This window comes from Amblyomma americanum, chromosome 5, assembly GCF_052857255.1.
Source record: "Amblyomma americanum isolate KBUSLIRL-KWMA chromosome 5, ASM5285725v1, whole genome shotgun sequence".
Lineage (NCBI taxonomy): Eukaryota > Metazoa > Arthropoda > Arachnida > Ixodida > Ixodidae > Amblyomma > Amblyomma americanum.
Genome location: NC_135501.1, coordinates 11,839,027 through 11,853,731, shown reverse-complemented (window position 1 = coordinate 11,853,731; position 14,705 = coordinate 11,839,027). Strand labels below are relative to the sequence as shown.

Below are 14,705 nucleotides of genomic sequence, written 5' to 3'. Positions count from 1 at the left end.
AATCCACCATCGCTCTTTAGGACTTACTTAACACAGATATACACAATGTGAGCAAGTGGTGTAAAAACAATATGTTACGGATGAACCAAAAAAAAAATACCTTTCATGTTATTTCACTTCCCTCTCACTATCATAAAAACTCTGCCATGACTAAAACTTGATAACAATTCCCTGTCTGTCTCTGAAACTTCCAAGTTTCTAGGCGTCACTCTAGATAAACACCTAAAGTTTAATCACCATGTTCAATCACTCCTGCAAAAAGTTTCCTTCGTCATTCATATCATAATCAAAACGCATGCATATTTTCAACCACATATCATTCGTTCATTATATTATGTTTATATCCATAGCCGCCATAGTTACTGTTTGTCTTGCTGGAGAAATACATATATAACATACACTGAAAGGCTTCAACGCCTTCAAAATCAAGCCATCAGGCTCATGGCATTCTCCTCATTGCAATATCTCTCTTCACCGCTCTATCAAAGCTTGAACATACTTCCCTTCTAACAATTATTTACTCTAAAATTATCCGTAATTATGTACAAGTTAGTTCATCATCACGCTAACATTAACGGTGTCACTGGTAAACTTATTAACTTACGTTAGAATGTATTGCAAGCGACATTGATGAGCTAGGAGGAGAGGGCGAGATAATTATATTAGGCGACATGAACGCACATATAGAAGACCTGGATGGGTACACAGATTCGACAAGAAGCATGCAGCAAGACATGTGAGACACACATGATTCAGTTTTATGTAAAAGTACCGAGAAGTGTGAAGGGCTCATAACATGGGAGGCAGGGAGTCTGCACTCGACGATAGATTATGCACTAATGTCACAGAGGATGTATAATAGATTAGGGGTAATGAGCATAAATGAACATGGTTCTAGAAGTCTAGGTAGTGTCTTGATGAGGTTCACTGGTCAGTGACCAAGGTCAACAAAATAATGACGTTTCGGGAGCGCTACGGCTCCCTTGTTCACAATGTAGCGCTCCCGAAACGTCATAGCCGTAGCGCTCCCGAAACATCATTATTTTGCTGACCTTGGTCAGTGACCAGTGAACCTCATCAAGCCATGATTCCTGACCAGACGGTATGCCGTCGAGCCCTCGACTACAGAAGTCTAAGTAGTGACCACAAACGTATCAAGTTGAGTCTCAGAAGATAAACCAAAGTAAGCCTGAGGCTAGATGAACAATCAGAGGGTAATTTTTACTCAGAAAAGCAATTCGAAGCAGCAGCCATAAAAATTGAGAAAGTGATTTTTCAGGATAGTGAAACAGAATGGACTTATACCAAATTAACTTGATTACTGGAGCTAGCTAAGGTGCGAGTAAAGCTAAAAGAGAAAAGACGTAATCACAAGAGATGGTGGTATGAAGAGGTCAAGAGGGCGATAGAGAAACGTCAGGAAGCGTCCAGGGAGCACAGATATTCCAATAGAAGGAACCAGAAGCTGAAGTAGACAGAAAATGGGATACCTTCATAAAGTGTAGAAGGGAAGCATTGTTTTTGATTAATGAGAAAATTAGAAGAAAGGGTGCCCAATGGATGTCAAAAGTAAATAAAAAGGATAGAAAAGCAGCTAAAAAATTCTGGAAGCATCTAAACGCAATGAGTAATAAGACTAGGCTGGAACAAAGGTTTATTGTTACAGATCAGGGTATTCGACTAGAATGGGATGCAGCGATAAAACACATAGGAACAAGGATGACCAAAAAAATTAAAGAAAGAAATGTTGCACATAATTTATCGAAGGAGGAGAGACCGGTTACTGCAATAGATTCACTTGAGCAAAGCGAGAGGGAAAGGGCAGAGAGCAAGGTTCCTAGCGGCACGTCAACAGGACCAGATGGTATTCCAATTATATTAATAAAGAAGCTAGGACCAAAATCCAAGCAAACATTAATACAGGTATTGAATAAAATGATAGTGGATTGGAAAGTCCCCGATGAATGTCGATTAAGTAGAATGAACCTGATATAATAAGGGAAAGGTGGAGAAAGCTGACGTAAGTATCTACCGTCCCATAACAGTGAAAACTGTGGTGTACTGGGTGGTGATGCAGATTATAAAGGACAGAATGCATGCTTGGGTGGAGAACAATGGGGTACTAGGGGAGCTACAAAAGGGTTCCGGAAACAAAGGAGGTTGGAGGACAATCTGATTTCATTGACGCAGTGTATAGAGATTGCTGAAAAGGAACGCGGGCCCCTATGGCTAGTATTTCTGAATATTAAGGGAGCCTATGATAACGTTATTCAAGAGCATCTGAGGGACATACTGGGCACATTGGATGTGGAAGATAGAGTAATTAATCTTTTAAAAGATATATATAAAGGTACCAGAGTGCTTATAAAATGGGGAAAAATGTATCAGAGCCTGTAGAGATACAGCGGGGGCTTAGGCAAGGATGTCCTCAGTCTCCTTTGTTGTTCATGATGTATCTGCAAGGGTTGGAGGCGAAGCTAGAGAGGAGCGGACTAGGCTTCAACCTTTCTTTTTTCAAGCAATTAGAACTGATTAAACAGTCATTACTGGGACTAATATACGCCGATTATATAGTGCTAATGGCTGACAACAAGGAAAATTTACAGGAGTTGATACACATATGTGGTACAGAAGGAGATAGATTAGGTTTCAAGTTTAGTAAGGAAAAATCTGCAGTCATGATATTTAATGATGAGGTAGGCGAGCATAGAATACAGGAGTTCACGCTAGAAGTAGTGAATGAGTACAAGTATCTTGGGGTGTGGGTAAATGACGGTGCTGAGTATCTGACACAGCATGAAAAATATGCAATGAATAAAGCTAGCAGGAATGCAGCTGTCATGAAACATAGGGCACTATGGAATTACAGTAGGTATGTAGTGGTAAGAGGGATCTGTAAAGGGGTTATGGTTCCTAGCCTGACTTTGGGTAATGCGATCGTGTGCATGAGACCAGATGTTCAAGCAAGGTTAGAAATTAAACAACGTGGCTTAGGGAGGCTAGCTTTGGGAGCACATGGCAATACACCAAATCAGGGGGTATAAGGTGATATGGGATGGGCGTCGTTCGAAAGCAGAGAAGCTACCAGTAAGATAGCATTTGAGGAGCGATTGAGAAAATGGAGGAAAAGCAGTGGGCCAGGAAAGTTTTGAGATACCTGTATATAAGGAATGTTGATACGAAATGGAGAAAGGGAACTAGAAAATTGACAAGCAAATATCTGGACAGCAGAAGGGGGCAAATCAGCAATTATAGGTTAAGAAAAAGGTTAAAGAAAGAGAGAGAGCTCTGTGGAAAACAGGAATGATGACGAAATCAGCACTGGGAACATACAGGATTTTTAAGCAGGAAATTGTCACAGAAAATATCTATGATAATTCTAGGGGAAGCTCTTTGTTGCCTGAGACCAGGACGGGAGTTTTGCGGACTAAGACATATAGAGTTAGGTACCACGAGATAGACACGTTGTGCGTTGCGTGCGGAGAGGAGGAGGAAACGGCTGAACACTTGATACTGCTCTGTAAAAGGCTTCACCCTACAGTGGAAAGCAGTGGGGCTGATTTATCCAAGGTATTGGGGTTTAAGGACAGTGAAGGGAAAGTAGATTTTATGCCTGTAGAAGTAACCAAGTGAAGGTTATCTTATTGGTGGCTAAAATCAAGAGAAGAGTAAAATTTCGTAAGTCATGGCTAGCTGGCTTGAGCCACCGCCCGATTTAAAAGGTTCAGCCGTATCCATCCATCCATCCAGTGCACAGCAAAGAGCCTGTCTTTCGGCGCTGTATGCAGGGCATTCACAAACAATGTGTGCTATAGTCTCATCACACCCGCAGATGGCGCTTGCAGGACTGCCAGCCAAACCTATTAAAAAGCGGTGCTTGGTGAAAGCTACACCAAACCACAGGCGACACAACAATGTTGCTTCACGTCGTGGTAGGCCGGATGGAAGCCGAAGCTTTAGATCTGGGTCTAAGGTTCTTAAACGCGAATGCGAGAATTGGCCTGAATTCCGCGCGGCAAACGTGATGTCCCGCGATAGTGATCTAAGCCTTCCTGCTGCGTCGGCTCTGGAGATGGGGATGGACACAATCGCCCTCATGTGAGCAGTTCGTGCGGCCTCGTCCGCGCGCTGGTTGCCTGCGATGCCACTGTGTCCTGGCTGCCATTGGTAAACAATACCGTGCCCTTTGTTGATGGCTGTGTGGCGGAGCTCTCGGATTTCAGCGACAAGTTGTGAGAGTATTGCACAGAACGATGGAGCGAAGATACAGCTTCGCATTGCTGGCGTTAGCCTTGAAGCATTTTTGCCGCAACATAATTTTTTTTACTATTTGGCCTCATTAGTGGCAGATATTGCTAAACTCAAAAAGAACACCGTACAAAGTGCCCGCAGAAATGCACGCAAAGCACATGAACTCAATATCCCCGACAGCATTCAAACGACCATCATAATGTGGTTGCGCAGCATTTATTTGCTGCTACCAGTGGGCGGGTAACCGCGGAGAGAAGGGGCAAGGGCAAAAAAAAAACGCAGTGAAGCTAATTGTTTCGACGAATACCGACGCATAGGAGTGCACGCACTCTAACAGGTGCGCCCTCCTGGGAACGGTTGCCTTCAAGCTCTAGCAATATTAACCACTTATAAATATCGCGTTACGAAGCGGATTCTCGAAGTTTCTTTCAAGTGAAAATAAAAAAATTCCGCTGTGTCGGCCTGCACGTGTATCACTACCGGCAGATTTACTTTCGAACATTTCGGGAAACTCCGTCCTGCTATATTAACGCTAACAATTCGGCCACATAGGATGACGATGAAACTAAGCACTGCTTTCTATTTTGATAGAGAATGGCCTCGCTAGTGATAGCAACAGCGTCAGCGTGCTTTATCTGGCTCACAACGATAACGTTCGCAGCGGCAATGGAGCCTACGCCGAAAAGCGCGCGGAAATCCATCCTGCCCAGCCCAAACCGCTACGCACCGCGTGAAGGCCTCCCTGTTTTCTCGCAGCGTCCGCTGCTGTTCCACTCCGTTGGCGACGTAGCTTCGGGTCGGACCGTTCAGGTTCGCCTCTCCCAGGCGCTGGATGTCCGCTATCGTGACCAGGGCGGTTCCGTCTTCTTCCACGAGCGTTTGCCCCTGGATTCCATGGTAGGCCACTGTGTGCGAACAAGGCGGGTGCAAGTTTTTTCACACTGCCCAGCCAAGCTAGTTGCCTGCAAAGCTCCTGAGTGACGCCTGCTGCGCTCACATTAGGAAAAATTAAATAAACTTGGCACACCGCAGAGAAACACGTGCAAACGTTTTGGCATGTACAAAGGGGGCGTTTGGATAAACTAGCAGCAGGCACCTGTTTAGAAAAAGTGTAGTCAATTCCGTGCAATGCAGTAAGATCAGGTAAATCGCCAATCCAACGGGGCTGTTACGATATTGGCAACCAATGAGCAAGTTGTCGCAGAGCGAACGTTGTAAAGGAGTCGACGCGCTTAGGTTGCTACGGTGGTTAAATGCCTGCCTGAGCACGTTCTCATTGAGCTATATCAGTCTAATAACAAAATCTGTCAACCACCATTTTGTGCATTCGGGTGCACCGTTCCGATGATTGTTCATTTAAATAGAGGATAAACTCGCACCTATTTATTCACTTCAAGGCACGCATTCCCCACGCCTAAGGTTGATTGGCAAGAAACATATTACCCCGTTAATGTACACAGTTCGAGCTCTCACTCTGATAGCGTCCGCAAGGAAACACTGATTGTCTGCAAGGCAAAGCGCTATCAGGATAAGGCAGTGTTCACGCATTGATACGATGTCACAGGGTACACGTTGCGGGGCAATAAGGAAACAAACCGCCACTTGCCCAATGGTGCTCATAAGGCACGATGACGTCAGAAGGTTTTCGGTTCCTCAGAAGGGCTTTACAGCCGCAAACCGCCGTCAACGCTGCCACAGGATGTTGTGCAGTAAGAATTTTTTGCTGTGAGCGGTGGCTTCTTTTACCTCCGCATATTGCATCACTTCAGACTTCGTTTACATACATACATACATACTGGAATTTTATTGAAAGATATATATATATATATATATATATATATATATATATATATATATATATATATAGTACATAGCGTGTGCCTGCAGAAGCGCAAGCGCTTGTGGGCGGGCCACGGCAGTCACAACAATGCGCGGTCAGTACAAAACGCTAAAGGTGCACAACTGCCATTCTTAGCAAACAAAAAAAAAGAGAAATCAACAATGAAACAAGCCAATATATTGCATTAGTTAGGTCAACGAATTATCGATTTATAATCACGTAAAACAGAGGAAATCAGCAGTCAATAAACGCAAAACAATTTCAATAACAAGGTGCAAATTACAAAGCAACTCAGTAGATTCTTCGTTGCAGCTTTCCATCCACTCTTGCAGTCCAGATTTCACAGCCCTCATAGAATCACAACCCAACACCTTTGCAGGTAGTTTATTAATATAGTAGTGTATATGAACTGTCGTGTCCTTTTACCATAGATGGTATAAGCTCCAGGAACTTTGTAACGTGCTATGTGCCTAAGTGACTCTAGTTTTCTCTCACGCTGTTTAAACTGCACTGAAAAGTAATTTCATTTCATTTCATTTCATTTCATTTTAATACCTTAAAGACCCACTGGGGGTATTACATAAGGGGTGGGTACATACAGTCAAATGAACAAGTGTTATGTTGAAAAATGGTTGGTAACAGCTTCGGCGAATGTGGATGGGCATGAGATGGTAGCGATGTCATTGGAGAGGTCGTTCCAGTCTACAGAAACACGGTGAAAAAAAGAAGCGGCACCGGTAACAGTACGGGCACGGGGGCGAAACACTTGGAAAGGATGACGAATGTGGTGGGATATGCCGGCTGGCGGGGCAATGTAGGGAGCGCAGCGCAGCGAACTATGGAAAAATTTATGGTATAGGCAGAGGCTAGAAATACGACGACGAAGTGAAAGGGGCGCTAAACTGGATTCCGCTCTTAAAGATGTTAACATTCACAGCGCAAGACGAACACGGACACGAGGGGAGACACCACAAAGCGCCGTTACTTCAACAAAAGTTTATTGCTGTGCGAGCGACTATATATGGTGTACAGCGGACATGCGCAGCAACGAAAAGGTACAATCATTCATGAGCATCTGGTAGCGGCGCCACATCGCAAGCGAACACATCATTTTCTGCACACGACAAAAAAAGGAAAAAACAAAAAGCTAAAAAACCTAAAAAGCAGTACGCGCACAAGAACGTCGAAGCCATAATACTCATTCCGAAATTCGCAAGATATGACGCTCCTTATCACTTAACAGCAATGATGGAGTGCTGACACAGTGATCCCTTTTTTTTGCAATCTCTGCAGCCTCAGCAATCTCCCTGGCTGTTTTGCTTATGTACTTGTGAAGGATGGTGGTTCTTCCCAAAGAAGGACCACGTTCCTTGCACTGTTGGCAATCACGGCAGTGTATGCCGAGATGACGAGATGCCCCTATGAAGCTGTTGTTATGTTCCATGAGCCTCTCGTTGAGGCACCTGCCTGTTTGGCCAATGTAGGCTCTTCCGCAGGGCAATGGAATCGAGTACACCACGTTTCTCGCGCACTTCACAAATGGCTGCCTGTGCCTAACAGCGCAGGAGTTGCTGACAGAGACGGCGGAATTCACCTTTTTGCATAGTTTAGAGAGTTTCTCAGGTGCGGAAAAGACCACATGAACTCCTGCTCTTTTTACTATTTTTTTGAGCTGGTGGGCGATGGTGTGCATGTACGGCAATACCGTCATATTCTTTCTCCAATCTCTGTCAGCTCCGTCCTGGTTACGAACCACTTCCCTGCTCTCTTTGAGCAAGCTCTCTGCAACCGCTAACAAGAGTGTGCTTGGATAGCCAGAGCTGTTCAACCTGGTCACCTGGTTAAGGAACGCAGACTCCAGTCTATGCTCGCACGATTTCTCGAGAGCACTGCAAAAGCATGACTTAACAATCGCACGTTTCACTAGTTTTGAGTGGGCTGAACCAAAAGGAAGAACAGGTTTGTTTCCTCGCGGTTCATAAGCCCAGCACACATGGTTAGCAGAAAAATAAATACCCAAGTCAAGAAATCTGATTAATCTGTTCACAGCCAGTTCATGCGTCAAGATTAGTGGTTGAAGGCATTCAGAAAACAAAGACAGAACACTAGACAAGTTTGCCTGATTGGACATATCTTCTGTGCCGGTGAAAACGAGAAAATCATCCACATATCTGAAGATGCCAACAACACTGGACCCTTCACTTCTACGCTTCAATTCTCGGTCCCGCTCCGCTAGAAAAATGTCGCTCAAAACCGGAGCAACGCAGGAGCCAATGCATATTCCGTTTTTTTGAGTGACGATGGTGCCTTCCCAAACTGCGAATGTTGACTTAAGGTAAGTTGAAAGCAATTCCAGGAAATTATCGACAGATAAACCACTACTGTTTTGAAACGGAATCACCCCATGTCTGTCTATGCAGTTCCTTACACTGGTCAGTAGGCTATCCTGCGGGATCGAATAATAAAGGTCTTTAATGTCGACTGAGAAAGCCGACAGGTTCGCCTTGGGCATGTCCTTAAGAAATCGGATCACCTCGTCAGAGTTCTTCACCTTGAAAGGGTCGTCAACGGTAAGAGAATTTAAATTTTGCTGCAGAAACCTTGCAAGCGACTTCTGCCAAGTTCCATTTTCAGAGATAATTACCCGCAGAGGGCAGTCCACTTTATGAGTTTTTGCAGCAAAGAAAAGGTCCAAGCTTACCTTTTCCGCCTTGTCTATGGATTTAACAAGCTTATCCAAATTCATGGAGCTGCATAACCTTTTTGCCGCACTCTTTACACGCTCTAGACGTACGTAATTTCTTGTATCGAACACCGAGTACACAGCTTCCTCTGCTTTCGCTTTATACATGACCTCCGAAAGCACCACAAAGCCCCCTTCCTTGTCGGCGGTAAGGAGTGCTAAGGAATTATCCCGCAAATAAGAGACAGTTCTCTGGATGGGCAATCTATGAGGCTGGATTTTACACTGAGATATAACATCTACACCCTCCGAGAGGCATCTCCCATTCTCCGACCCAGAGGCAAGACTTGACACCTGCCTCACCATGGCCAAACGTTCCGCGGTTGTCTTCCTTGGCTCCACAGCGAACTTGGGTCCGCAGCTGAGCACTTGTCGCACATAAGACGGTAGCTGGATATCACCGACGATGTGGACAGTGTCCGTGTTCGTCTTGCGCTGTGAATGTTAGCATGAAGTACCAACTCGCCCAGCAACTGATTTTAAAGATGTTACACTGATATCGTACGAATAGGAGGAATGAATGAATCTGGCTGCTCTGTTTTGAAGTGACTCGAGCGCATTAATAAGGTAAACTTGATGAGGGTTCCAAACTGGCGATGCGTAATCTAACTTTGACCTGACAAGAGTTTTATATGCTAGTAATTTTACCTGTTGTGGGGCGTGGCGAAGATGACGTCGTAAGAATCCGAGAGTTTTATTAGCCGAGGAAATGACGTTAGTAACGTGTGTAGCCCATGATAAGTTGTTACACAGTGTGACGCCTAGGTATTTGTATGATGAAACGGACTGCAGGTGAACGTTAGCGACTACATATGGGAAATCAAGCGGGTTACGGCGGCGGTGGAAGGACAAACTACCACTTCCACATACAAGTCATGCCGAGGAATAACTCCTGCTTTTAGCATTCTAGTTTTGTGGTCGGATTTCTCATGAGAAGTGCCATACAATAAATTAGTGGAGATTCTGCACAGAAAACTATCTACCTTCTTGATCTTACAAGGCGCACAAGAACCATACACTGAAACACCATATCTAAGTATAGATTCTCCTAAAGGTTTATACACAGTCTGGCGCAAGTTTGCAGATGTAGTGAATTTTATACGATCAAGCTGCACAGAAAGAGAACGAAGTCGCTTTAATAAATAGTCAATTTGGGAAGACCAACTCATGTTGGAATCAAGATACAGGCCAAGATGTTTAACACTGTTCGAGTAGGTTAGTGGCGAACATTCACAATTGGCAAAGTTGCTACCATGCAGACGAACAGACCGGGCAAGATCTACATTCTTGTGCGGATTTCTAAAACATTAACAGTTTTCTTTTTCGTTATGTATATTTGATTTCCAGATAACCAGTCTAATATATCATTGATATCGCACTGAAGTAGATTGATTCATTCACGGGATATTACTAAAGCTGTGTCGTCAGCATACTGAAATAATTTTGCATTTAATTTTAAGTTAAACATATCATTTACATAAATATTAAAGATAAACGGTCCCAAAACAGAACCTTGTGGAACGCCGTACTGAATATCAGAGAAAGTTCTAAATGATTCTTTAATTTTTACTACTTGTTTACGGTACGAAAGGTATGGACCACGGAATCCAATACTTTCCAACTTATGTAACAAAACAGATTGCTCTACTGTATCGAATGCTTTCGATAAATCCAAAAATAGCCCAAAAACACATTGATTCTCCTCCAGGTTACCACTGATAATATCACAGCAATCTTCAAGAAGCTCAACCATACCAATATTACGACGGAAACCATACTGCGTACTACTCGAACAAGAATACTTCTCACAAAACAATGTCATATATTGGTGAACAATTTTTTCCATCAGGATGCTAATGACTGGTAGTATGACAATTGGTCTGTAATTTGTATCATCTGTCTGTTTCCTCGACTTGTAGGTTGGCCTTAGTACTGAGACCTTCAGGCCTGGGGGTATTTCTCCTGTCTTAAAACAACCATTAAGTATATGTAAAAGTACTTCTTTAAGTTTGGAGTAATTGTTTCACAAAACACGCAGTCTAATCCTATCGTATCCTGGTGGCATGCTGTCTGGTAGCGTACGAATAAGGTTCCAGAACACGTCTTGATCAACAGGAGGAAATGCAGCAGATTTGTTTTCTTGCCCTGGTATTGGATGGTAGAAGCGATAGATTGTTTTTTTAAGTTCTCTAATGGATTATACAAACGCATCATTAAAAGAATTCACAATGGTCGAAGGATCCGCTTTCATAAAAGTACGATGCAACTTCTCATCCAGATTGTAATTCTTCTGTCTACCTAATAATTCATTTAATAGACTCCAAGTTTTCCTTGTATTGCTGCTGCCCCTAGAAAACTCAGCACAAAAATATTGCTTCTTTGCTTGTCTCAATATAGCACTAAGCTTATTACGATGTGCCCTATACTGCTCTTTTAAGGCAAGGTTCTCAAAGTCTTGTTTATAGTCATTCCATAGTTCTTCCTTTTCATCAGAGAGTTTAAGTATATCATTCGTTATCCATTTCTTCTCTGGATTTCTTAACATTATTTTAAACTCCCTTGTGAAATTAGCATACAGCTCATCAAACACGGCTACTAATGAGTTTTAAGCATCAATGTGACTTTGAGTTAGCAGAGACCTCCAATTAAAAGTTTGTACGAGCTCGTCAAAACCTTTGTTATGAATTATTTTTATAGTTCTAACGGTCTGACTCGATGTTTCCCTTTCTTTCTTGAGAACACACAGCACTGTGAAATAATGATCCGCCCCATTTCTACGTGTTACTGCAGCGTTAGCGACGTTATTCGGGAGCCTGACTGCTATGTGGTAGATGCACGACTGAGTAAGTCTATAGCCCATTACCTCTTCCCTGATAAAACTATAAATCATATTCTCTATTCCGTATGCAGCAAGTAAATCTAAATAGCGCTCAACACCAGATTTCCTTATTTCGGGAATGTCAGTATTAAGGTCACCAGTAATTATTACATTAATTCGATTGTGGTGAGTTTTAAATTCTGGATGTTCAGAACAAAATACTTCGAGTATTGAGTTAGGAGGACGATAAACTGCTAGCACAACAAACATCTCGCCTATGCAACTATGAAAGAGCTACTACTTCTGCCGCATTAAAAGCACAAGCTACTCTTTCAAAGTGCCAGCATTTTTTAACAAATCCTAATACACCATCATCCCTACCAGAATCACGACAATAAGAGAAACATTTAAAAGCCTGGAAGAATAAACGTATCAGACTCATACTCATTAACATTATTTTCAGTCAGAAATACGAGATCAAGGTACCCAAGCAAATCAGACAAGTCGCTTGTTCATGACGAAACTGCAAAACGCGCAGTGGCTCAGCAAGTGATTCAAGCTAATGCCCTGGACTAATATGATACAGAGAGGCTGGTAGCCATGGACTTCCAGTGAGTTGCAGTTCGAAATGGGACAACAAATCAGCCCCGATATAAAAGCTGCGCACTGACTTTTCATTCCAAGTATAGTTTTTGAAATCGTCGGCCTTAAGTATGTGGCTGAAAATAAGGGCAAATTTCCGACCACCTTTTATTCAGAAATAAGTACGCCATTTGAATTGACCCCATTTATAGTGTTTCGTCTCATATTTTACCATAATGCGCACGTCTTCCGCCAACAACAAAACAACGTCTCTCCAACGCAGCCAGGGCATAGAGAATTACTGTCGTATTATCTAATGGTGTGTAGTTGGAATTGTACTGACTGTTTTTGTCATTAGTGATTGCCAACAAATTTTCATCATTATCTTCTAACCTTTTTGGGCTGAGCGCGCTGTGACCCACGAAAATGTATCTAGTTGCCACATTGGATGGCATGCCCCGCAATTGTAAGCATTCGTCCGAAAAACTCTCTGCTTTTCTGATGTGATGCCACGTATTCTGCTCAATGCATTGAGGGGCTGTGTCCCGTGCTCGGTAAACGCAACCAGCGTGAGCGATATTATGAGGGCATTGATCAAAATATAACGGAGATCTTTATTATCATTACGCGATGAAAATGGGTTAACAGTAATCCTTCTTCTTGCCTGAACCGCTAAAGTTGCCGACGTAGAACATTAATTATCCAAAGCTCATTGTCACTGGGTTATCATTGTCACTGGCCCTCCGCCTTACATGGTAGCCACCCTCTGGCCTGTTCTCGGCGCAGCCACCCTAAGGGTGCGCATTCCTCCGCCAGCTTCAGAACACCATCAGGGTTCTTCCTGCGGCAGCCACCTTCATGCCTCTTCCCCACAGTTGCAGAAGGGATTCTCTCTCTCTCCACATTTCAGCTGTTTGCAGGAGGCAGATGGTCCACCCAACCATACAACACAGGACGCCGCCTTTTCTTTACGGTGGGGCTATTGATTATAAGCCGATAAAACAGTCACCACTATTTTGATGCATAACGCGAAGCTCTGATAGGCCTTTAGCAGTCAAAGGTATCAGAACTGACTAAGCGTGCGATGAGACATAACTACTCGGAGGAGTTTTGTCGTTCCTCGATGCCACGAAAAGACAGGAGTACCTGTATTAAAAGCTCCTCCTTCCCATCTCTCCCCCAGCGACGACTCCCTCTCAAGTCCCCCTTGATTATCGGAAAGCCACCTTCCCGGACGTCATCAGCCTGACTGCGCCCACTGCTGGAAAAAGGCGTCTCCCGTGCCTCTTCAATTAGCTCTTTCCCGTGCCACATGCGGCCACCTTTTCCCCACAAAAGTCATCTCAACCGCCCTCCGTTACTCTTAAAGACCAGCGGTTATCTAGAAATCCCATTGTATACCCTGCCCAAGCCCATTGCTTTTTCTTGATTGGGACTAGGATATCATTAACCCGCGTTTCATCTCTTACTCATTCTGCCCTCATCCTGTTCCTTAGTGTTACACCTAGCATTTTCCTTTCCATATCTCGCTACGTTGTCTTTACCTTAGGCTGAACCCTCCATGTTTGCGCCCCGTAGGTGAATACCGGTAAGCTGCAGCTGTTATGTGCTTTCCTCTTCAGGGTTATTGGTAAACTGCCACTCATGATCTGAAAAAATCGGCTGGAATCGCTCCACCCCATTCTTATTCCTCTAATTATTTCCCTTTCACGATCAGAATCAGTGGTCCCTACCTGCCCAAAATAGACGTATTCCCCTTCCACTTCCAGCATCTCGCTACCAGTTATGAGCTTCACTTCCCCTGCGAGACTGTCACACATTAGTATGGTTTTCTGCATATTAACTTCCAGGCCCACCGTTCTGCTCTGCCAGTCTAACACATTGGTCATGCATTGTAATTCCGTTAAGCCGAGAGTTAAGCTAGTTAATACATACTGCAGGGAATAACAGCGCTGAAACGAGGGACAAAGAAGACGCGCCAGTCCTATTGTCTTCTTGATTCTTTGTCCCTCATCTCAGCGCTGTTATTCCCAGCACTTTGTAATTCATCCCCTGAGTGACATAGCGAGCACATGTCATCAGAGAATCGCAAATTACGAAGGTATTCTCCATTAACTCTTATCCCTAACAGTTATGAATCCAAGCCTCTGATTACCTCTTGTAAACAGGCGGTGAATAGCATCACTAGATCGCGTCTCTCTGCCTGGAATCCTTCCTTATTAATATTTTACTGCTGATTTTATGGACCACTATGGTAGCTGTGCACCCGTTATAGATATCTTAGAGCATTTTTCAATAACGCTCATCTACATCCTTAATCCCTAATGAATGCATGCCTACTGACATTTCTTTTTAGTTCAATGCTTTCTCATAATTTATGAGGGTATATATAAGGGTTCGTTATATTCTGCGCACTTCTCTATCACCTAATTGATAGTGTGAATGTGATCTCTAGACGAGTAGTCTTTAGG

At 43.5% G+C, this 14,705-nt stretch overlaps 1 protein-coding gene across 1 annotated transcript in view; it reads right to left on the bottom strand.

Moving 5' to 3' along the window:
* The window catches only part of LOC144133707 (L-lactate oxidase-like), a 173,545-nt gene that overhangs the window by 119,203 nt on the left and 39,637 nt on the right, over window positions 1–14,705 (bottom strand). The window contains exon 4 of the mRNA XM_077666846.1: window positions 4,979–5,156. Within this exon, the coding sequence (XP_077522972.1) occupies window positions 4,979–5,156 (178 nt within the window). The remainder of the gene's footprint in view (window positions 1–4,978; window positions 5,157–14,705) is intronic.